This window comes from Lonchura striata, chromosome 27, assembly GCF_050655825.1.
Source record: "Lonchura striata isolate lonStrDom1 chromosome 27, ASM5065582v1, whole genome shotgun sequence".
Taxonomy (NCBI): Eukaryota; Metazoa; Chordata; class Aves; order Passeriformes; family Estrildidae; genus Lonchura; species Lonchura striata.
The window spans coordinates 2,102,399-2,126,618 of record NC_140729.1 but is presented as its reverse complement, the minus strand read 5'-3'; the positions used below and the strand labels follow the sequence as shown (position 1 = coordinate 2,126,618).

At 57.1% G+C, this 24,220-nt stretch overlaps 3 protein-coding genes across 4 annotated transcripts in view; 1 reads left to right on the top strand and 2 right to left on the bottom strand.

The window, feature by feature from the left end:
* The window catches only part of LOC146765139 (uncharacterized), a 3,753-nt gene extending 1,466 nt beyond the window's left edge, over nt 1–2,287 (bottom strand). The window contains exon 1 of the mRNA XM_085561804.1: nt 830–2,287. Coding sequence (XP_085417930.1) covers nt 909–2,066 — 1,158 coding nt within the window. The 5' untranslated portion in view covers nt 2,067–2,287 and the 3' untranslated portion in view covers nt 830–908. The remainder of the gene's footprint in view (nt 1–829) is intronic.
* FBXO47 (F-box protein 47) overlaps nt 1–3,085 on the top strand; it is a 24,680-nt gene extending 21,595 nt beyond the window's left edge. Inside the window, exon 11 of the mRNA XM_085561811.1 lies at nt 2,444–3,085. The gene's annotated coding sequence lies outside the window, so the exon portion shown is untranslated. The remainder of the gene's footprint in view (nt 1–2,443) is intronic.
* Nucleotides 2,506–24,220, bottom strand: LASP1 (LIM and SH3 protein 1). 2 transcript variants are annotated; one of them, XM_085561808.1, is made up of 7 exons: nt 23,964–24,210; nt 18,618–18,712; nt 12,797–12,881; nt 8,860–8,967; nt 7,172–7,322; nt 6,229–6,320; nt 2,506–5,269 (listed from the first exon to the last, which is right to left on the bottom strand). In XM_085561808.1, the coding sequence occupies exons 1-7, from the start codon at nt 24,030–24,032 to the stop codon at nt 5,096–5,098; spliced, it is 774 nt and encodes a 257-aa protein (XP_085417934.1). In that variant the 5' UTR covers nt 24,033–24,210; the 3' UTR covers nt 2,506–5,095. The 2 variants fall into 2 exon arrangements, with proteins under 2 accessions (XP_085417934.1, XP_085417935.1); XM_085561809.1 differs by lacking the exon at nt 8,860–8,967 and having other exon boundaries at nt 5,048–5,269; nt 23,964–24,220.

Genomic DNA, 24,220 nt, shown 5'->3' with positions numbered 1-24,220 from the left:
GGCTGGGCCGGGCCCGGGAGGGAAACCGGGCTGGGCCGGGCCAGGAACGGAAACCGGGCTGGGCCGGGCCCGGGAGGGAAACCAGGCTGGGCCGGGCCAGGAACGGAAACCGGGCTGGGCCGGGCCCGGGAGGGAAACCGGGCTGGGCCGGGCCCGGGAGGGAAACCGGGCTGAGCCGGGCCAGGAACGGAAACCGGGCTGGGCCGGGCCCGAGCGGCGGGAGAACCGGGCCCGGAGCGGCTCCGTGCGGGAGAACCGGGACCGGGGATGGAGCAGCTCCGTGCGGGAGAACCGGGACCGGAGCAGCTCCGTGCGGGAGAACCGGGCCCGGGACCGGAGCAGCTCCGTGCGGGGATGGAGCAGCTCCGTGCGGGAGAACCGGGCCCGGAGCAGCTCCGTGCGGGAGAACCGGGACCGAGCGGTTCCGTGCGGGAGAACCGGGACCGGGGATGGAGCAGCTCCGTGCGGGAGAACCGGGACCGAGCGGTTCCGTGCGGGAGAACCGGGACCGGGGATGGAGCAGCTCCGTGCGGGAGAACCGGGACCGGGGATGGAGCAGCTCCGTGCGGGAGAACCGGGACCGAGCGGTTCCGTGCGGGAGAACCGGGACCGGGCCCGGAGCAGCTCCGTGCGGGGATGGAGCAGCTCCGTGCGGGAGAACCGGGACCGGGCCCGGAGCAGCTCCGTTTCCCCCCGCTCAGGAACCGGAGCCGCTTTCCCGAGCGCGGATAAAACCGGCGGGGAAAACCCGGCAGCAACAGCAGCGACCCCCAAGCCGCCCCCCGGTCCTGGCCCGAAATTCCCAGCGGGGAAGGGCCGGGGCGCTCACCGGGCCGCGGCGCATCCTCCTCCTCAGAGCATGTAGATGATGTAGGACAGCAGCACCAGGCCCAGGATGGCGAAGAACATCAGGATGAAAATGTCCAGCATGGCCAGGAGGGAGGGAGGGGAGAGGAGGCGGCGGGGCAGGGGCTGCGGGGCTGCGGGGCTGCGGGAGAGGATCCGGGAGAGGCTCCGGGGCTCCGGGAGAGGCTGCGGGGCTCCGGGAGAGGATCCGGGAGAGGATCCGGGAGAGGCTCCGGGAGAGGATCCGGGAGAGGCTCCGGGAGAGGATCCGGGGCAGGCTCCGGGAGAGGCTCCGGGAGAGGATCCGGGAGAGGATCCGGGGCTCCGGGAGAGGCTCCGGGGCTCCGGGAGGAGTTCCGGGAGAGGCTCCGGGAGAGGCTCCGGGAGAGGCTCCGGGAGAGGATCCGGGAGGAGTTCCGGGAAAGGCTCCGGGAGAGGATCCGGGAGGGGCTCCGGGAGAGGCTCCGGGGCTCCGGGCGGGGCTCGGGGCTCCGGGCGGGGCTCGGGGCTCCGGGAGAAGCTCCGGGGCTCCGGGCGGGGCTCGGGGCTCCGGGCGGGGCTCGGGGCTCCGGGCGGGGCTCGGGGCTCCGGGCGGGGCTCGGGGCTCCGGGAGAAGCTCCGGGGCTCCGGGCGGGGCTCGGGGCTCCGGGCGGGGCTCGGGGCTCCGGGCGGGGCTCGGGGCTCCGGGCGGGGCTCGGGGCTCCGGGAGAAGCTCCGGGGCTCCGGGCGGGGCTGCTGGGCAGCGCCTCCCCTGCTCCGCCCCTCCCCGGCCGAGCGCGGCTCGCTGCGGAGGATGCGGAGGCGATGCCGGAGCTGACGGAGCCGCTCTCCGGCGGCAGATGAAGGGAAAAAACCCGGCCCGGCCCGGCCCTGGCCCCGCGGGGCTTTTTCTGTTCCCCCGGGGTCGTTCTGTCCCCGCGGGGTCGTGCTGTCCCTTCCCCTGTTCTGGAATTTTCTCCGTGTCCTTTCCCTGGTTCTGGAAGTTTCCCCGTTCTGGAAATTCCCCGTGTCCCTTCCCCAGTTCTGGAATTTTCCCCCGTCCCTTCCCCAGTTCTGGAATTTTCTCTGTGTCCCTTCCCCAGCTCTGGAAGCTTCCCCATGTCCCTTCCCTGGTTCTGGAATTTTCTCCATGTTCCTTCCCCAGCTCTGGAAGCTTCTCCGTGTCCCATCCCCAGTTCTGGAATTTCCCCGTGTTCCCTGTTCTGGAATTTTTCCCCCATCCCTTCCCCAGCTCTGGAATTTTCTCAGTGTCCCTTCCCCAGTTCTGGAAATTTCTCCATGTTCCTTCTCCAGTTGTGGAATTTTCTCCGTGTCCCTTCCCCCATTCTGGAAATTTCTGTGTGTCCTTTTCCCAGTTCTGGAATTTTCCCCGTGTCCCATCCCCAGTTCTGGAATTTTCCCCCTGTCCCTTCCCTGGCTCTGGAATTTTCTCCGTGTCCCTTCCCCAGTTCTGGAATTTCCCCGTGTTCCCTGTCCTGGAATTTTTCCCCCGTCCCTTCCCCAGCTCTGGAATTTTCTCAGTGTCCCTTCCCTGGTTCTGGAACTTTCTCCATGTCCTTTTCCCAGTTCTGGAATTTTCTCTGTGTCCCTTCCCCAGCTCTGGAATTTCCCCGTGTCCCAACCACGCAGGAAAAGCGGCCGGAATCAAACCCAGCACAATCAGCAGGTAAAAATTAAAACTTTTATTATTTTCGCTCCGAGACAATTGGTCGGGTTGCTCCATTCCATGGGTTTTTTTTTTTTTTTTTTTGATAAAAAGCCCAAATAATTTTAATTTTTTTTTTTTTTTGACTGGTGGGTGCTCAGCCCAGAAAGGACAAAAGGACAAAACCCCAATGGAGTGCCAGATCCCGAGGAAAACACGTTCCAAGCACCGAGACACAACCAGGGAAGCTGGGATGGTTCTATTTTACACGTGATGAGATGCAATTAATTCAGCTTTTTAATCGTTCTTCCTCCTTGTAATTTTTTTTTTTTTAAACTCTTTTATTTATTTATTTTAAATACAGGTTTAGGTGCTTTTCCAGCTATGAAAAAAAAAAGGCAAAAAAGTGCATAAAGTTGAGAGAAAAAAAGGCAAGAAATCAAGCAGTAAAAGGTTTGTTTCCATGGAGGGGAAGGGGAAAAAATTTAGGGACAATTTGGAAGATTAAAAAAACAAAAAATCTGCATCCCAAAAATGGGGAATTTCCTGGGGTATTTGGTCCATTAAAAAAGGATTTCTTCCCATTGATTCTCATTTCCCGACAAGGAGGTGATTGTGTTCCCCGATTTTAGCACCAGCCGGGACCCCCAACATGGAATCCCCACCCAGGACCCCCATCCGGGACCCCGACCCCGGGACCCCCAACATGGGACCCCCACCCGGGACCCCCATCCCAGCTGCTCCCCCAAACCCCTGACCCCAATCCCAGCCCCTGAGGACCAGGAATTGTCCCCAAGGACCCAGGGATGTCCCCAAGGACCCAGGGATGTCCCCAAGGACCCAGGGATGTCCCCAGGGACCCAGGGATGTCCCCCCCCGCCGCTTTGGTCCCTTTATTCCCAATTTTCCTGGAATGGCAAAGGTGGCACAGGTCCTGGCAGGGGACACCCCCACTGTCCCTGTCCCCAGGTCCTGGCAGGGGACACCCCTCTGTCCCCAGGTCCTGGCAGGGGACACCCCGCTGTCCCTGTCCCCAGGTCCTGGCAGGGGACACCCCTCTGTCCCCAGGTCCTGGCAGGGGACATCCCCACTGTCCCTGTCCCCAGGTCCTGGCAGGGGACACCCCCGCTGTCCCCAGGTCCTGGCAGGGGACACCCCCGCTGTCCCTGTCCCCAGATCCCGCTCGGTTCCAGTTTGTCCCGACCCCGGAGAAGGGCCCGGGAGGAGGGGACAGGGACGGGAGGAGGGGACAGGGACGGGCTCGGATGTTTTGGTCCATTACATGACCCCAAAGTGGTCCCAAAAAGCTGCCACCAGCACCCAGGGGTGCCACAGCACCCAAGGGACAGTGACCAGGGTGCCACAGCACCCAGAAGTAGCAGGAGAATTTGGGGTGGGGGGAAAAGGCTCTCCCAGGGGACCCCCAGACCCAGCCCAGAGCGAGCTGGAGCTCGGGGGGCTTCTCCCAGTCTGGGGGGCTGATCCCAGTTCAGGGGGGCTCATCCCAGTCTGGGGGGCTGATCCCAGTTCAGGGGGGCTCATCCCAGTCTGGGGGGCTCATCCCAGTTCAGGGGGGCTGATCCCAGTTCAGGGGGGCTCATCCCAGTCTGGGGGGCTCATCCCAGTTCAGGGGGGCTCATCCCAGTTCAGGGGGGCTGATCCCAGTTCAGGGGGGCTCATCCCAGTCTGGGGGGCTCATCCCAGCCCAGCCCCCCCAGCCAGAGCTGCTGCCCCCAGGAAAAGCCCCAGGGCTGCTCTGAGCACCCAAGGGTGCAGGGGGGAGGAGGAGGCGAGCAGGGAGGTTTGAACTGAAACCTTTCCTGCCCTGAGCACCCAAGGGTGCGAGGAGGAGCCGAGCAGGAGGAGCTGCCAGCCCCACCAGCCCCGGGCACCCTCGGGGTGGCCACCCTGGGGTGGGGCCCCCTGACCCACCCCACCCCACAGAGGGAATTTGGTCCTGGTGTGGCCTCTCCTTCCCTTTCCTGGGAGGCTCCAGAGGGTGGGACAGGGGGGACAGAGGGGACAATGGGGGGACAGGGGGGACAGAGGGGACAATGGGGGGACAGGGGGGACAATGGGGACAGTGGCAGGGGCACCCTGGGGTGAATCACTGTGGCGTCACCCACCCCACAGAGGGAATTTGGTCCTGGTGTGGCCTCTCCTTTCCTGGGAGGCTCCAGAGGGTGGGACAGGGGGGACAGAGGAGACAGAGGGGACAATGGGGGGACAGGGGGGACAAGGGGGACAATGGGGACAGTGGTAGGAACACCCTGGGGCTTTCACCCCCCACCCCACAGCGGGAATTTGGTCCTGGTGTGGCCTCTCCGTCCCTTTCCTGGGAGGCTCCGGAGGGTGGGACAGGGGGGACAGGAGGGACAGTGGGGACAGAAGGGACAGTGGGGACAGAAGGGACAGTGGGGACAGCGGCAGGAACACCCCAAGGCTTTCACCCCCACGGGGCCACCACGGAGAGAACCCGGCCGGGAGGTGACACGGGGTGGGGACACGGGGTGGGGACACGCGGTGGGGACACGCGGTGGGGACACGTGGCGGCTCCGAGGGCGGCCCGGGGAGGGGACAGCGGCCCGGGGAGGGGACACGGGCTCAGATGGCCTCCACGTAGTTGGCGGGGAGCATGCCGGTGTCGCCGGTGCGCTCCACCGTGCCGTACATCCAGCCGTCGTCGATCTGCTGCGTGTTGACGATGGTGTCGCCGTCCTGGAAGGAGACCTCGTCCTCGTCCGCCGCCGTGTAGTCGTAGACGGCTCGGAAACGCTTCTGAGGGGACACGGGGACACGGATGGGGGACAGGGGGACATGGGGGACGTGGGGACACGGACAGGGGACATGGGGATGTGGGGACACGGATGGGACATGGGGACAGGGACAGGGGACACAGGGATAGAGGACATGGGGACAGGGACGGGGACACGGGGATGTGGGGACACGGATGGGACACAGGGACAAGGGGACATGGACAGGGGACATGGGGATGTGGGGACAGGGACAAAGGGACAAGGGGACACGGACGGGACACAGGGACAAGGGGACATGGACAGGGGACATGGGGACAAGGGGACATGGGGACGTGGGGACAGGGACAATGGGACAGGGAATGGGGACATGGGGATGTGGGGACAGGGATGGGACATGGGGACAAGGGGACAGGGACAAGGGACATGGGGACAAGGGGACGTGGGGACAAGGGGACGTGGGGACAGGGGACACAGGGATGTGGGGACAGTGGCAGGGGTCAGGGAACATCCCCAGGGGACACGGGGACAGTGGCAGGGGACATTGGCACAGCCCCAGGGGACACAGGGACATGGGGACAGCCCCAGGGGACACAGGGACACGGGGACAGCCCCAGGGCACAGGGAACCGAGCACCCAACCCCCCCAGAATGGCTTCTCCTGGGGCTGAGGGAGCAGAGGGACCCCAGGGTGGGAACTGGGGGGCTGAGGGACCCTTGGGTGGGAGTTGGGGGGCAGAGGAACCCCAAGGTGGGAACTGGGGGGCTGAGGGACCCTTGGGTGGGAACTGGGGGGCAGAGGAACCCCGAGGTGGGAGTTGGGGGGCTGAGGGACCCCCAGGATAGGTTGGGGGACTGGGGGAACCCCGAGGTGGGAATTGGGGGGCTGAGGGACCCCCAGGATAGGTTGGGGGACTGGGGGAACCCCGAGGTGGGAGTTGGGGGGCTGGGGACCCCCAGGATAAGGGGGGGATGCTGCACTCACCCCACCCCCGGCCGGGGCGCCGCGCGGGGCCGAGCCCGGAGCCGCCGGATCCTTGTAGCCAAAGGACTGGGACGGAGACGGCTGCTGGAAAACTGGGAGAGACTGGGAATGAACTGGGAGGGACTGGGGATGAACTGGGAGGGACTGGGAGAGACTGGGAATGAACTGGGAATGAACTGTGAGGGACTGGGGATGAACTGGGAGGGACTGGGGATGAACTGGGAGGGACTGGGAGAGACTGGGAATGAACTGGGAGGGACTGGGGATGAACTGGGAGGGACTGGAGGGAACTGGGAATGAACTGGGACTGGGAATGAACTGGGAGGGACTGGAGGGAACTGGGAATGAACTGGGACTGGAAATGAACTGGGAGGGACTGGAGGGAACTGGGAATGAACTGGGACGTGGGCAGGTCCTGAACTGGGACAGGCAGGGAATGCTGGCTCCTGAACTGGGATGGGAGCAGATCCTAAACTGGGGTGTGGAGGGAAGGATGGATCCTGAACTGGGATTTGGGTGGATCCTGCACTGGGATTCAGGTGGATCCATGGAATTTGAATGGATCCTGCACTGGGATTTGGATCCATGAACTGGGATTTGGGCAGATCCTGCACTGGGATATCAGTGAATTGTGCACTGGGATTTGGGCGGATCCTGCACTGGGATTTAATTGGATCCTGCACTGGGATTTCAGCAGATCCATGATCTGGGATTTGGATGGATCCCGCACTGGGATTTCAGTGAATCCTGCACTGGGATTTGGGTGGATCCTGCACTGGGATATCAGTGAATCCTGCACTGGGATTTGGGTGGATCCTGCACTGGGATATCAGTGACTCCTGCACTGGGATTTGGGTGGATCCCACACCGGGATTTCACCGGATCCCGCACTGGGATTTGGGATCTCGGGGCACGCCGGGCAGCCCCGGGGCTGTCCCCTCACCGCTGCCTCCGGGCTGGCCGTGCTGCTGGGGCTGGGGCTGCTCTGCTCTCCGGTAGCCGCCGCTCTCGCCGGCGTTCCGGCGCTCCGGCTCCGAGCCCTCACTGGGGCCGGGGCCCATCCGGCTGCGCTCGAACTCCTCGTGGTACTTGATCTGCAGGGAGGGAATTGGCAATTCGGGGGGATTCCTCCAAAAGGGAGAGGCAGGGCTGCCCCACGTGGGCTGCTGCTGCTGCAGCCTGAAGGATTTGGGGATGTTTCATCCCCCCCATCCCAGCTCGGCTCTTTTTGGCACCCCTGGGAATCCCAGGGGGGTTTTTTCCCACCCCTGAGCACGGGGACAGGAGCAGACGGGAGAGGACAGGAAGAGCTTTCCGTGCCCCGGGGCCGGGCTGAGGAATTGTTTGGGATGAGGATCCCTGAGGATCCCTGCACATCCCTGTGCCTCCCTGTCCATTCCTGAATATCCCTGCCCATCCCAGAGCCTCCCCAAGCCTTCCTGAGGATCCCTGTCCACCCCTGAGGATCCCTGCCCATCCCAGAGCACCCCTGCCCAGCCCTGCACATCCCTGAGCCTCCAGGCCCGTCCCTGCCCATCCCCGAGTGTCCCAGAGCTTCCCTGCAAATCCCTGCCCGTTCCTTTGCCTCCCAGAGCTTCCCTGTCCATCCCTGCACATCCCAGAGCCTTCCTGAGCCTCCCTGTCCATCCCAGAGCACCCCTGTCCATCCCAAAGCCTCCCTGTCCATCCCTGAACCTCACTGTCCATCCCTGAGCCTCCCTGCCCATGCCTGAGCACCCCTGTCCATCCCTGAGCACCCCTGTCCATCCCTGTCCATCCCTGAGCCTCCCTGTCCATCCCTGAGCCTCCCTGCCCATGCCAGACCCCCCTGTCCCTGCCAGGACCTCAGCCACCCGTGTCCCCCTGTTTGTCCCCTGCCAAGACCCCCCTGTCTCTCCCCAGACCTCAGCCATCCACGTCCCCCTGTCCACGTCCCCCTGTCTGTCCCCTCCCCAGAGATCCCTGCCCCTCCCAGACCCCCCCCTGTCCCTGCCAGGACCTCAGCCACCCGTGTCCCCCTGTCCGTGTCCCCCTGTCCGTGTCCGTGTCCCCCTGTCCCTGTCCCCGTCTGTCCCTCTGTCCCTCTGTCCGTGTCTCCCTGTCTGTGTCCATGTCCCCCTGTCCGTCCGTGTCCCCCCGTCCGTGTCCCCCTGTCTGTCCCCCTGTCTGTGTCCCCCCGTCCCTGTCCGTGTCCCCCTGTCCCTGTCCGTGTCCGTGTCCCCCCGTCTGTGTCCCCCTGTCCGTGTCCGTGTCCCCTGTCCGTGTCCCCCTGTCTGTCCCCCGTCCGTGTCTCCCTGTCCGTGTCCGTGTCCCCCCGTCTGTCCGTGTCCCCCGTCTGTCCGTGTCCCCCCGTCTGTCCGTGTCCCCCGTCTGTCCGTGTCCCCCTGTCCGTGTCCGTGTCCCCCCGTCTGTCCGTGTCCCCCTGTCCGTGTCCGTGTCCCCCCGTCTGTCCGTGTCCCCCTGTCCGTCCGTGTCCGAGTCCCCCCGTCCGTCTGTGTCCCCGTGTCCGTCCGTGTCCGTGTCCCCCCGTCTGTCCGTGTCCTCCTGTCCGTGTCCATGTCCCCCCGTCTGTCCGTGTCCCCCTGTCCGTGTCCCCCCGTCTGTCCGTGTCCGTGTCCGTGTCCCGCTCACGTTGCTGATCTGGTCCTGCGTCTTCCTGATCCTCTGCAGCTCGGGGGTGTCGGCCACCACGCTGAACCCTCGGCCCTTGTTCTTCTCAAACTCCTCCTTGTAGCGGATCTGGGGCGGGAGGAGGGATGGGAGCGGGAACAGGGATGGGAACGGGAAAAGGAATGGGAATGGGGCAGGAAAAGGGATGGGAACGGGAAAAGGGATGGGAAAAGGGATGGGAATGGGACAGGAAAAGGGATGGGAAAAGGGACGGGAAAAGGGATGGGAATGGGGCAGGAAAAGGGATGGGAGTAGGAAAAGGGATTGGAACAGGAAAAGGGATGGGAGCGGGAAAAGGGATGGGAAAAGAGCAGGAAAAGGGATTGGAATGGGGCAGGAAAAGGGATGGGAAAAGGGATGGGAAAAGGGACGGGAAAAGGGACGGGAAAAGGGACGGGAAAAGGGACGGGAAAAGGGACGGGAAAAGGGATGGGAAAAGGGATGGGAATGGGGCAGGAAAAGGGATGGGAGTAGGAAAAGGGATTGGAACAGGAAAAGGGATGGGAGCAGGAAAAGGGATGGGAAAAGAGCAGGAAAAGGGATTGGAATGGGGCAGGAAAAGGGATGGGAAAAGGGGCAGATACAGGGATGGGAAAAGGGGCAGGAAAAGGGATTGGAGCACGAAAAGGGATTGGAGCACGAAAAGGGATGGGAAAAAGGATTGGAGCAGGAAAAGGGATGGGAAAAGGGATTGGAGCAGGGGCAGGAAAAGGGATTGGAGCAGGAGAAGGGATGGGAAAAGGGCAGGAAAAGGGATGGGAAAAGGGATTGGAACAGGAGAAAGGATTGGAAAAGGGGCAGGAAAAGGGATTGGAACAGGAAAAGGGATTGGAACAGGGGCAGGAAAAGGGATGGGAAAAGGAAAACGCATTGGAAGAGGAAAAAGGATTGGAAAAGGGGCAGGAAAAGCAATTGGAACAGGAAAAGGGATTGGAACAGGGGCAGGGCACAGCTGGGCCTGCCCAGCCCCTGCGGCCACCCAGAAAACAGAAGGGAAAATCCCAGAAAACAGCAGAGGAAAATCCCAAAAACCAGGGAGAAAATCCCAGGAAACAGCACAGGGAAAACCCCAGAAAACGGGGGAAATCCCAAAAAACAGCAGAGGAAAATCCCAGAAAACAGCACAGGGAAAATCCCAAAATACATCCCAGGAAATCCCAAAAAAACATCCCAGGAAATCCCAAAATACAGTAGCACAGGAGGGCAGCTCCTCGGATAAATCCTGCATTTTTACCCTCCTCAATCCCACCCTGCTCCATCTCCCTTGGTTTTTCACCCTGCTGATGTTCAGGACACCGAAATTCAGCCCTAAAACCCCCCTGGCATCACCCCCAGGACAACAACAAAAATAATTAAACAAATTAATTAATTTTGTGTTTATAAGCATCAATGTTTATATTGTAATCAGGAAATAATTTGCTTCTGATTTATATGGATTTATATCCCGATTTACACGGATTATACCATCTGTATTGTCCCCACCCTTCTCGTGAGATTTGAAAATGGGATAAAAGTTTTTTAAAACATCATCTGTGGGGCAGAAAAATCAAATGAATTAATTTATTAATTAATTCATTAATTAATTTCCTCCCTGCTGTGACTCCACAAATCCTCCAAAAGGAGCCAAAAAATAAAACAAAATTCTCACACCAAACGCTCCTTTTTTTGTCACCAGCACCGAGGTGACACTGCTGCCGTGTGTCACAGGAGTGGCACTGCCACCCTCGCACCCTCGGTGCCCAAATTCCCAAATTCCCTCGCCTGGGAAGTTTTTTTGGGATGCTCCAAAAACCCCATCCCTGTCACTGTGTCACTGTCACCATCCTTGTCACCCCACCCCTGTCACCGTGTCACTGGCACTGTGTCACTGGCACTGCAGCTCCTCATCCTTGTCACCCCATCTTTGTCACTGTGTCCTTGTCACCCCATCCCTGCAGCTCCTTGTCCTTGTCACCTCATCATTGTCACCCCATCCCTGTCACCGTGTCACTGGCACCGTCCTTGCAGCTCCTTGTCCTTGTCACCCGTCTCAGTCACTGTGTCACTGTCACTGTAGGTCCTCGTCAGCCCATCTTTGTCACCGTGTCCCTGTGTCCTTGTCACCCATCCCTGTAGCTCCTCGTCCTTGTCACCCCATCCCTGTCACCGTGTCACTATCACTGTGTCACTGTCACCGTCACTGCAGCTCCTTGTCCTTGTCACCCCATCCCTGTCACCGTGTCACTGTCACCATCACTGCAGGTCCTCGTCCTTGTCACCCCACCCCTGTCACTGTGTCACCGTCACTGTCCTTGCAGATCCTTGTCCTTGTCACCCCATCCCTGCAGTGCCCGGGGTCCCGGCCCTGTCACCGTGTCACTGTCACCATGTCACTGTCACCGTGTCACTGCAGGTCCTCATCCTTGTCATCCCATCTCTGTCATTGTGTCCTTGTCACCCCACCCCTGTCACTGTGTCACTGTCACTGTGTCCCTGTCACTGTGTCCTTGTCACTCATCCCTGCAGCTCCTCATCACTGTCACCCCCTCCCTGCAGGTGCCCGGTGTCCCAGCCCTGTCACCGTGTCACTGTCACCGTCACTGCAGGTCCCTGTCCTTGTCACCTCATCCTTGTCACCCCATCTTTGTCGCTGTGTCACTGTCACCCATCTTTGTCACCCCACCATTGTCACCCATCCCTGTCACCGTGTTCCTGTTACCCATCCTTGTCACCTGTCTCTGTCACCGTGTCACTGTCACCGTCACTGCAGCTCCTTGTCCTTGTCACCTCATCATTGTCACCCCATCTTTGTCACCGTGTCCCTGTCACCCATCCTTGCAGATCCTTGTCCTTGTCACCCATCCTTGTCACCCCATCCTTGTCACCCATCCCTGTCACCGTGTCCCTGTCACCCATCCTTGCAGATCCTCGTCACCCCATCTTTGTCACCTCATCCTTGTCACCCCACCCCTCCAGCTCCTCGTCCCTGTCACCCCATTCTTGTCACCCATCCTTGTAGCCCCTCATCCCTGTCACCTCACCATTGTCACCCATCCCTGTCACAGTGTCACTGTCACCCATCCCTGTCACAGTGTCACTGTCACCCATCCCTGTCACAATGTCACTGTCACCCATCCCAGACCCTCCCTGGAAAGGCCCCTCTGGAGAGGAAACACTGAGAAATCCCAAAATGTGGAACCCTCAGGGACAGAAACAAAACAGGGAAAGGTTGGGGTGGGATATTCCCATGGGAATTTTGGGAATCAGCCAGAAAATCCTGGAATTGTCAGGGCTGGAAAGGCCCCTCTGGAGAGGGAACACTGAGAAATCCCAAAACGTGGAACCCTCAGGGACAGAAACAAAACAGGGAAAGGTCCGGGTGGGATTTTCCTGTTGGAATTTTGGGAATCAGCCAGAAAATCCTGGAATTGTCAGGGCTGGAAAGGCCCCTCTGGAGAGGAAACACTGAGAAATCCCAAAATACGGAACCCTCAGAGACAGAAACAAAACAGGGAAAGGTCAGGGTGGGATATTCCCATGGGAATTTTGGGAATCAGCCAGAAAATCCTGGAATTGTCAGGGCTGGAAAGGCCCCTCTGGAGAGGGAACCCAGAGAAATCCCCAAATCAGACACACGGGGAATTCCCAAACCCAAACCACGGAACCCTCGGGGACAGAAACGCCACGGGGAAAGGTCCGGGTGGGATTTTCCTGTTGGAATTTTGGGAATCAGCCAGAAAATCCTGGAATTGTCAGGGCTGGAAGGGCCCCTCTGGAGAGGGAACCCAGAGAAATCCCCAAATCAGACACACGGGGAATTCCCAAACCCAAACCACGGAACCCTCGGGGACAGAAACGCCACGGGGAAAGGTCCGGGCGGGATTTTCCCGTGGGAATTCCGGGAATTGGAGGGGCTCACCTGGCTCTGGAGCTCGCTCTGCTGCTTGAGGCGCAGGTTCTCGGGCGTGTCTGCCACCATGGTGAAGGATTGCTTGGGGTAGTGTCTGCCGAGGGGAGGAAAGGGTTAACGCCAGCACAGCAATTCCCACCTGGAATTCTGGAACTGGGGGCGACATTCCTTAGCAGAGGGATGAATTCCCAACTGGAATTCACAGCACTCGGGGCGCGGCCTCAGCAGCGGCCACGAATCCCTGGGATCCAGCAGGGAAACGTTCCTGATCCCAAATTCAGGAGTAAAAACAGCAAATCCCTGGGATCCAGCACAGAAATAACCCCAAATCCAAGAACCACAGCAAATCCCTGGGATCCAGCAGGGAAATAACCCCAATCCCAAATCCAAGAACCACAGCAAATCCCTGGGATCCAGCAGGGAAATAACCCCAATCCCAAATCCAAGAACCACAGCAAATCCCTGGGATCCAGCAGGGAAACATTCCCAATCCCAAATCCAGGAACTACAGCAGATCCTTGGGATCCAGCAGGGAAACATTCCCAATCCCAAATCCAAGAACCACAGCAGATCCCTGGGATCCAGCAGGGAAATAACCCCAATCCCAAATCCAAGAACCACAGCAAATCCCTGGGATCCAGCAGGGAAATAACCCCAATCCCAAATCCAGGAACCACAGTCCTTTGGGAATTTGGGATTCAGGATCTGTCCCCCGAGATTGGGCACCGCTTTTTCCCCAGCTCCCTGAGGAGGAGACATTTCAGACCTTCGGGAATTTGGGATTCGGGATCTTCCCCGGGATTAGGAATTGCTTTTTCCACCCCAAGCTCCCATGACCTGCTCCCTGGGGAGGAGGCGCTTCAGCCCTTCAGGGATCCGGGATGGGATCCGGGATCAGGGATGGGATCCGGGATGGGATCTGGGATCCGGGATGGGATCTGGGATCCGGGATGGGATCTGGGCTCCGGGATGGGATCTGGGCTCCAGGATGGGATCAGGGCTCCGGGATGGGATCAGGGCTCCGGGATGGGATCAGGGCTCCGGGATGGGATCAGGGATCCGGGATCCGGGATGGGATCAGGGCTCCGGGATGGGATCCGGGATGGGATCAGGGATCCGGGATGGGATCAGGGCTCCGGGATGGGATCAGGGATCCGGGATGGGATCAGGGCTCCGGGATCCGGGATGGGATCCGGGCTCCGGGATGGGATCCCAGTTTCGGCGGGTGCTGGGAACGCTGCGTTGGCGCTGCTGCAGCGCCCGGGGGGGCGTGAGGAGCCCAGGGCTGCTCCAGCACCGGCCAGACAGGGATTATTCCCAGGGATTATTCCCAGGGATTATTCCCAGGGATTATCCCAGGGATTGACAGAGAGCAGCTGGGAGATGTTGGGAGTGGAGCCAACAGACCGGCGGGGGGATTGGGTGGGGAACCTCGGGGTCTCTCCTCAATCCATCCTTTTATCCATCCCTTGATCCATCCCTGTCTGCAGGCTGCACACAATTCCCTGCTGGAATTACTGTCCCGTGGCTCCCAGGGATGGAGGAGCAGGAAAAGCTTCCCTGAGCTGCAGCTCCACAGGATCCCAGGGGGAATGAGGAAACCTAAGGAAAAGCTGGATGCAGCTGGAAAAGCTCCTCGGGGTGGGAGAGAGGAGCAGCACAAGGGAAGGGCTGGAGCTGTGCCTGGGGGGTTCGGGATGGATTTTGGGAATTTTTATCCCTTTCCAGAGGGTGCTCAGGCACTGGAACAGCTCCTCAGGGAATGGGCACAGCCCCAAGAGCTCCAGGAGGGTTTGGATATCTCTCTCAGGGATTTTTGGGGTGCCTGTGCAGGGCCAGGAGTTGGATTGATGATTCCTGGATTTTGGGAATTTTTATCCCCTCCCACAGGGTGCTCAGGCACTGGAACAGCTCCCCTGGGAATGGGCACAGCCCCAAAATCCCAGGAATGTTTGGATATCTCTCTCAGGGACAGGGTGGGATTTTTGGGGTGCCTGTGCAGGACCTGGAGTGGGATTGATGATTCCTGGATTTTGGGAATTTTTATCCCCTCCCAGAGGGTGCTCAGGCACTGGAACAGCTCCCCAGGGAATGGGCACAGCCCCGAGAGTTCCAGGAGGGTTTGGGCATCGCTCTCAGGGATTTTTGGGGTGTCTGTGCAGGACCAGGAATTGGACTGATGATCCCTGCACAGCCCAAAATCCCAGGAATATTTGGATATCTCTCTCAGGGACAAGGTGGAATTTTTGGGGTGTCTGTGCAGGACCTGGAGTTGGATTGATGATCCCTGCACAGCCCAGAATCCCAGGAATGTTTGGCCAACACTTTAAACCAGGCTGGGATTGCTGGAGATCCCTTAAATTCAGAGTATTCCAGGATTCCACACACAACACACCCCAAACACAACCCGGCAGCGGGAGGGGCGCCTTTCCACCCCAAAAAAATCCCAAAAAAATGCCACAAAATCCCACAAAAGCTCCCCGGGAGGCTCAGGCGAGGCTTTTGTGGAGCTGCTAAACCAGGTCAGAGGAATCGCCCCGGGCACGGCTCGTCTGGCGGCGCATCAGGGGCGGGAGGAGCCCGGCAATTCCCGGGAAATGGGAATTCATCCATCCCGGTAATTCCCGGGAAATGGGAATTCATCCATCCCGGTAATTCCCGGGGATGGGAATTCATCCCTCCCGGCAATTCCCGGGAAATGGGAACTCATCCCTCCCGGCAATTCCCGGGAAATGGGAATTCATCCATCCCGGTAATTCCCGGGGAATTCATCCCTCCCGGCAATTCCCGGGAAATGGGAACTCATCCCTCCCGGCAATTCCCGGGAATGGGAATTCATCCCTCCCGGCAATTCCCGGGGAATTCATCCCTCCCGGCAATTCCCGGGAAATGGGAATTCATCCCTCCCGGCAATTCCCGGGGATGGGAATTCATCCCTCCCGGCAATTCCCGGGGAATTCATCCCTCCCGGTAATTCCCGGGGATGGGAATTCATCCCTCCCGGCAATTCCCGGGGAATTCATCCCTCCCGGTAATTCCCGGGGATGGGAATTCATCCCTCCCGGCAATTCCCGGGGAATTCATCCATCCTGGCAATTCCCGGGGATGGGAATTCATCCCTCCCGGCAATTCCCAACCCCAATCCCAAATCCAGGAACCACGGCAGATCCTTCTGATCCCAATCCCAGCTCCAGGAACAGCAAATCCCTCTGATCCTGCAGGGAAGGAATCCCAATCCCAAAAATAAAAAGGGCTCAAGGAATAAAAAGGGCAAAAAAAAAAAAAAAAGGACCCAGAATTAATAAAAGGGCCCAGGAAAAAATGGCCCAGAGGGAAAAAAAAATAAATAAAAGGAAAATTTAAAAAGGGCCCAGAGGGAAAAAAAAAAAAGGAAATTAAAAAAAGGGCCCAGAGGGAAAAAAATAAAAAGGAAAAAAAAAAAAAATAAAGGCCCAGAGGAAAAAAAAAAATAAAAGGAAAAAAAAAAAAAAGCCCTGAAGGAAAAGGCCTCAAGGAAAAAAAGAGGCCCAGGAAAAGAAAAGGCCCAGAAAAAAAAGGGTTTAAGGAAAAAAAAAGGGCCAGGAAAAAATAAAAATAAATAAATATAAATTAAAAAAAAAAAAATAAATAATAAATAAAATAAAAAAATAAAAATAAATAAAGGCCCAGATAAAAAAAGCAAGGCCCTGCCTCCATCCCCTCAGGCAGGATTGCACTGCCAGCTTTATTTAGCCTGGGATTCCAGGAAATCCAGGTGGCAGCAGGAACTCAAAAGGGAATTGTGCCAGCAAAAAGGGAATTTCTGGGTCTGTTCACTGAAAAAAGGGAATTTCTGGGTTTGGTCCCAGCAAAAAAAGGGAATTTCTGGGTTTGTTCCCCGCAGAAAGGGAATTTCTGGGTTTGTTCCCCACAAAAAGGGAATTTCTGGGTCTGTTCACTGCAAAAAGGGAATTTCTGGGTCTGTTCACCGAAAAAAGGGAATTTCTGGGTCTGTTCCCCGCAAAAAGGGAATTTCTGGGTCTGTTCCCCACAAAAAGGGAATTTCTGGGTCTGCTCCCTGCAAAAAAAGGGAATTTCTGGGTTTGTTCCCCGCAAAAAAAGGGAATTTCTGGGTTTGTTCCCAGCAAAAAGGGAATTTCTGGGTTGTCTCCCCACACCTGCTCTGGGCTCCCACAGGAGGAGATCCCACTGGAGATCCCAGAAGGGATCCCACAGGAGGGTCCCTCACAGGAGGAAAACCCAAATGAGGAGATCCCCACATGGGAGATTCCCCCATGGGAGGAGATCCCCCCAACACAGGAGCAGATCCCACAGGAATGGATCCCCACACTGCAGATCCCCTCAAACAGGAGGAGATCCCAGAGGAAATCCCACAGGAGGATCCCCACACACAGGAGATCCCAGAAGAGATCCCAACGGAGGGTCCCACACACAGGAGGAGATCCCACAAGAGATCCCAAAGAAGGGTCCCCCCCCCCCCCCAGGAGGAGATCCCACAGGAAGGGATCCCACAGGAGGAGATCCCCACACTGGAGATTCCCCCATGGAAGGAGATTACCACACACAGGAGATCCCAGAAGGGATCCCACAGGAGGGTCCCACACAGGAGGAGATCCCACAGGAGGAGATCCTCACACGGGAGATTCCCCCATGGGAGGAGATCCCCACACACAGGAGGAGATCCCACAGGAGATCCCCACACAGAAGATCCCAGAAGAGATCCCAAATGAAGGTCCCACACACAGGAGGATCCCCACATTGGAGATCCTGGAGGAAATCCCCACACAGGAGGAGATCCCAAAGGAGGAGATCCCACAGGAGAAGATCCCCCAGGAAGAGACCCCACAGGAGGAGATCCCACAGGAATGGATCCCCACACTGCAGATCCCCTCACACAGGAGGAGACCCCACAGGAGGAGACCCCAAAGGAGAAGATCCCACAGGAGGAGATCCCACAGGAGAAGATCCCACAGGAATGGATCCCCACACTGCAGATCCCCTCACACAGGAGAAGATCCCAAAGGAGGAGACCCCACAGGAGGAGACCCCACAGGAGAAGATCCCACAGAAGGAGACCCCACAGAAGGAGACCCCACAGGAGGAGATTCCACAGGAGGAGATCCCACAGGAATGGATCCCCACACTGCAGATCCCCTCAAACAGGAGGAGACCCCACAGGAGGAGACCCCACAGGAGGAGATCCCACAGGAGGAGACCCCACAGGAATGGATCCCCACACTGCAGATCCCCTCAAACAGGAGAAGACCCCACAGGAGGAGATCCCAAAGGAGAAGATCCCAAAGGAGGAGACCCCACAGGAGGAGACCCCACAGGAGAAGACCCCAAAGGAGAAGATCTCACAGGAGGAGACCCCACAGGAGGAGACCCCACAGGAATGGATCCCCACACTGCAGATCCCCTCAAACAGGAGAAGACCCCACAGGAGGAGACCCCACAGGAGGAGATCCCACAGGAATGGATCCCCACACTGCAGATCCCCTCAAACAGGAGGAGATCCCAAAGGAGAAGATCCCAAAGGAGGAGATCCCACAGGAGGAGATCCCACAGGAGGAGATCCCCACACTGCAGATCCCCTCAAACAGGAGGAGACCCCACAGGAGAAGACCCCAAAGGAGAAGATCTCACAGGAGGAGACCCCACAGGAGGAGACCCCACAGGAATGGATCCCCACACTGCAGATCCCCTCAAACAGGAGGAGATCCCACAGGAGAAGATCCCAAAGGAGAAGATCCCACAGGAGGAGACCCCACAGGAGGAGACCCCACAGGAGGAGACCCCAAAGAGGAGGGAGACCCCCCAGCCGACTCACGCGTTGCAGTAGGGTTTCTTCTCGTAGCCCTTGTAGTTCTTCATGTTCAGCGTCATCTTGCAGGTCTCGCAGTGGAAACACGATTTGTGCCAGAACTGCAACCAAAAAATAAAATTAAATAATTAAAAAAAAAAAAAAACAAATATCAGCGGCAGGGACACCAAAAAACCCCGCTGGAACCCCAAACTCCCCGCGGAGAGACCCCAAAAAACGGGATGTTCCTGCGCAGCAAAAATGGGATTTCCGAGCTCCTTTTTGGATATCAAGGAATGCCACAAAAATGGGATTTCTAGATATTAAACGCCACAAAAGTGGGATTTCCAAGCTCTTTTTTGGATATCAAGAAATGCTACAAAAAATGGGATTTCCAAATTCCTTTTTAGTTATTAAGAAATGCCACAAAAATGGGATTTCTAGATACTAAGAAATGCCATCAAAATGTCATTTCCAAGCTCTTTTTAGATATCAAGAAATGCTACAAAAATGGGATTTCAGGACTATTTTTTAGATATCAAGAAATGCCACAAAAATGGCATTTCCAAGCTCCTTTTTAGTTATCAAGAAATGCTACAAAAAGTGGGATTTCCAAACTCCTTTTTAGTTATTAAGAAATGCCACAAAAATGGGATTTCTAGATACCAAGAAATGCTACAAAAATGGCATTTCCAAGCTCCCAGAGCATTCCCGGCACATTCCCAGAACATTCCTGCCCACAATTTGGGACCAAACCCCACAGCCTGGAGGGGGGAAAATCCCACAACCTGATGGGGAGCAAACCCCACAACTTGGGCTCAAACCCCAAAATTTGGGGGAAAATTCCACAGCTTGGGGGAAACCCCACAGCCTGGAGAGGGGAGCAAACCCCACAATTTGGGCCCAAACCCCACAACTTGGGGGGAAAACCCCACAATTTCGGCCCAAACCCCACAACTTCAGCCCAAACCCCACAATTTCGGCCCAAACCCCACAACTTGGGCCCAAACCCCACAACTTGGGCCCAAACCCCACAACTTGGGCCCAAACCCCACAACTTGGGCCCAAACCCCACAACTTGGGCCCAAACCCCACAACTTCAGCCCAAACCCCACAATTTGGGCCCAAACCCCACAACTTGGGCCCAAACCCCACAACTTGGGCCCAAACCCCACAACTTGGGACCAAACCCCACAACTTGGGCCCAAACCCCACAACTTCAGCCCAAACCCCACAACTTCAGCCCAAACCCCACAACTTCAGCCCAAACCCCACAACTTCAGCCCAAACCCCACAACTTGGGCCCAAAGCCCACAACGTGGGCCCAAACCCCACAACTTGGGCCCGAAGCCCGGAGCAGGAGCCGCGGGATTTGGGGAGAAGCTCGGGGCCCAGCCTGGGGACGCCGGAGCAGCGGCGGCCCCGTCCCCGTGGGGACACGGACGTCCCCAGGGCCACTCGGGGGGACGCTGGGGGCCAGCGGGGAGTTTTCCAGAAATCCCCGAGGGAAGAGGAGCTTCCCTGGGTTTGGGGTCAAAGCAGCTGCCCCAAAGCCGGGGCTGGGCCCGGCCCCGCGGCCGCCTTCGGACTCTGCCCGGGGTGGGGACGGAGAACTCCAAGGAAAAGCAGGAACAGGAATTCCAAGGGCCGGGAAAAGAAGGAACAGAGGAATTCCAAGGGCCGGGAAAAGCAGGAACAGGAATTCCAAGGGTCAGGAAAAGCAGGAACAGGAATTCCAAGGGCCAGGAAAAGCAGGAACAGAGCAATTCCAAGGGCCTGGAAAAGCAGGAACAGAGGAATTCCAAGGGCCAATAAAAGCAGGAACAGGAATTCCAAGGGTCAGGAAAAGCAGGAACAGGAATTCCAAGGGCCTGGAAAAGCAGGAAGAGAGGCATTCCAAGGAAAAGCAGGAACAGAGGAATTCCAAGGGCCTGGGAAAGCAGGAATAGAGGAAAAGCAGAGATAGAGGAATTCCAAGGGCCTGGAAATGCAGGGACAGAACAATTCCAAGCAGGGACAGAACCAATTCCAAGGGCCAGGAAAAGCAGGAATAGAGGAAAAGCAGGGACAGAGGAATTCCAGGAGTCAGGAAAAGCAGGAACAGAGGAATTCCAAGGGCCAGGAAATGCAGGGACAGAGAGAGGAACTCCAAGAGTCTGGAAAAGCAGAGACAGAGAAAAAGCAGGGACAGAGGAATTCCAAGGGCCAAGAAAAGCAGGGACAGAGGAATTCCAAGGGTCAGGAAAAGCAGGAGCAAAGGAATTCCAGGGGCCTGCCCGGGGTTTTACGGGAACCGGGGCAGCGTTCCGGGAAAAGGGAAAAGGGCACCGGAGGCGCTCGGGGCGGGGAGAGCCCGACCGGAGAGGAAGAGGAGCCCGGGGAGGACAAAATGGTGACGGCGGGTCCTGCCTGCTCCCCACAGCTGGAACACAGCTGGAACACGGCTGGGACATGGCAATTCCCGCTCCCCACAGCTGGAACACAGCTGGAACACGGCTGGGACACGGCAATTCCCGCTCCCCACAGCTGGAACATGGCAATTCCCGCTCCCCACAGCTGGAACACAGCTGGAACACAGCAATTCCCGCTCCCCACAGCTGGAACACAGCAATTCCCGCTCCCCACAGCTGGAACACAGCTGGAACATGGCAATTCCCACTCCCCACAGCTGGGACACGGCTGGGACACGGCTGGGACACGGCAATTCCCGCTCCCCACAGCTGGAACACGGCTGGGACACGGCTGGGACACGGCAATTCCTGCTCCCCACAGCTGGAACACGGCTGGGACACGGCTGGGACACGGCAATTCCTGCTCCCCACAGCTGGAACATGGCAATTCCCGCTCTGGAACACGGCTGGAACACGGCAATTCCCACTCCCCACAGCTGGAACACAGCTGGAACACGGCAATTCCCGCTCCCCACAGCTGGAACACAGCTGGAACACAGCAATTCCCACTCTGGAACACGGCTGGAACACGGCAATTCCCGCTCCCCACAGCTGGAACACAGCTGGAACACGGCCTTCCAAAATATCCCCAACCCCAGCACCCCTTTCCTGTTCCTGTGAGCCCCAAGCCCAAACCCTTCCAAAAATCCACAAATCCCAAACCCTTCCCAACATCCGCAAATCCCAAACCCTTCCCAACATCCGCAAATCCCAAACCCTTCCAAAAATCCACAAATCCCAAACCCTTCCCAACATCCACAAATCCCAAACCCTTCCCAACATCCACGATCCCAGCCGTCCCTTTCCCTTCCAGCTGTTCCCAAACCCCAAACCCTTCCAAAAATCCACAACCCCCAAACCCTTCAAAATATCCACAGCCCCCAAGCCCCTTTTCCTTCCAAATATCCATAAATCCCAAACCCTTTTCCCTTTCGAATATCCCCAATCCCAGCACTCCTTTCCCCTTCCAGTTATCCCAAACTTTCCTTTCCAAATAACCACAAACTCCAAAGCCCTTTTCCCTTCCAAACTTTCTCAATCCCAAACCCTTCCAAATATCCACAAATCCCAGACCCTTTTCCCTTCCAAATATCCACAAATCCCAAACCCCTTTCCCTACCAAATTTTCACAACCCCAGCATTCCTCTTCCCTTCCAGTTATTCCCAAACCTTTCCCTTCCAAATATCCACAATTTCCAAACCCCTTTCCCTTCAAAATTGTCACAACCCCCAAGCCCCTTTTCCCTTCCAAATATCCACAAATCCCAAACCCTTTTCCCTTTCGAATATCCCAAATCCCAGCACTCCTTTTTCCTTCCAGTTATTCCCAAACCCCTTTCCCTTCCAAATATCCCCAAACTCCAAACCCTTTTTCCTTCTAAATATTCACAAACTCCAAACCCCTTTTCCCTTCCAAATACCCCCAAATCCAAAACCTCTTTCCCTTCTAAATATCCACAAACTCCAAACCCTTTTCCCTTCCAAAATATCCAAACTCCAAACCCTTTTCCCTTCCAAATATCCCCAAACTCCAAACCCTTTTCCATTCCAAAATATCCCCAAACTCCAAACCCTTTTCCGTTCCAAAATATCCCCAAACTCCAAACCCTTTTTCCTTCCAAATATCCCCAAACTCCAAACCCTTTTCCCTTCCAAATATCCCCAAACTCCAAACCCTTTTTCCTTCCAAATATCCCCAAACTCCAAACCCTTTTTCCTTCAAAAATATCCAAACTCCAAACTCCTTTTCCTTCCAAATATCCCCAAACTCCAAACCCTTTTTCCTTCTAAATATCCCCAAACTCCAAACCCTTTTTCCTTCCAAAATATCCAAACTCCAAACCCTTTTCCCTTCTAAATATCCCCAAACTCCAAATCCCCGACCCCTTTTCCCTTCCCGTTATCCCCAATCCCAAACCCCAGCAGCACCTGGGGGCTCCCAGGGCAGCCCCAAATTCCAGGATTTTGGGGAATTTTCAGGAAGAAGCATCACCCCTTTAAAAATGCGAGCAACAGGGTCTGCCGGAGCTCAGGAATGCAGTTGGAGAGCGGAGCTTTTTTTTCCCAGTTACTTTTTTTAGTGTTTTTTTTTTAAAAAAAACTGGTTGTCCCAGAAGCCTGGGAGAAGAGGGGGAGGAGAGGAAAAGAAAATCCCATGGGAAAAAGCAGCGGGAATGGAGCCCCCACCATCACCTTCCACCAGAGCTTTGGTTTTTAGAGGAAAAATACTCCAAAAAAAAATCAAATACTCCAAAAAAATAAAAAATATTCCAGCTTAAGGGAGGCACCGGAGTGTAGGGATGGGATTTTGGAACGGAGAAGTAGCAGACGAGATGGAAGATGTAGGGAAAAAAAAAAAGGGGAAAAAGCTCGATAATGGAAACCAGATGAGGTTCCCGGCTTCAGGGAAGCGTTAACTGTTGCTTTCCTTGGGCCTCCACACGGATGTGCCGCCTTTGAATAGGAAATAGGGCAAAAAAATCGAAATATTCGCTGGGGAAGGAAGGGCTGGGGACGCTGGAGGAGCCCCCCGGGCAAGGAGCTCCATCCCTGGGGACCCCCGGGACACGGGGGGGGGAAAACGTGGAAAAAACCCCCGGGAAATTGGGGTCCCCCCGGGACAAAGGGGTTCCTCCACGAAGGGAATCCAGCGTGGAAATACCCCCGGGAAAATCGGGGTTTGGAGTGGGAAACGTGGAAATATTCCCGGGAATAGGGCGGGGGGGGGGGGAGCGCCCATAAGGAAGTGGGGCAGGAATTCTGCTGGAGATCCCCCCCCCCCCCGCAAAAAAAAAAAAAAAAGGCAAAAATATAAAAAATAAACCAACGCGATCCAGTGGAAGACGTCACGGGGATGGGGGGGCGAGGAGGAAATAAAGAAATCCTTAATTTTTATCCCACTCCCCCCACGTGCGGGACTCACCTTATCCAGGCAATTCACCTTCTCCGTGGGGTACACGATCTTCCCGCAGCGCGCACAGTTGGGGTTCATGGCTGGAAAACTCGCGTGGAGGGGGTAGAATAAAAAAAAAAAATAAAAAAAAAATAAAAAAAAATTAAAAAATGCACCCCCACCCCCCTCCTGTTCCGCCTTCTTCCTCTTCTCCTTCCACTGAGCCGCCGCCCGCGATGTCGCGACTTTAAATAGTCGGGAAGGGGAGGAGGCGGCGGGGACGGGGG

Excerpts from the sequence above, each read along its gene's own strand:
- LASP1 (XM_085561808.1), bottom strand. The coding sequence starts at position 24,032 with ATGAACCCCAACTGTGCGCGCTGCGGGAAGATCGTGTACCCCACGGAG. Across the intron at positions 8,968-12,796 it reads AGAGCGAGCTCCAGAGCCAG|ATCCGCTACAAGGAGGAGTT; the intron begins GTGAGCCCCTCC and ends CTCCCGCCCCAG. Across the intron at positions 6,321-7,171 it reads CGGCCAGCCCGGAGGCAGCG|TTTTCCAGCAGCCGTCTCCG; the intron begins GTGAGGGGACAG and ends AGTCTCTCCCAG.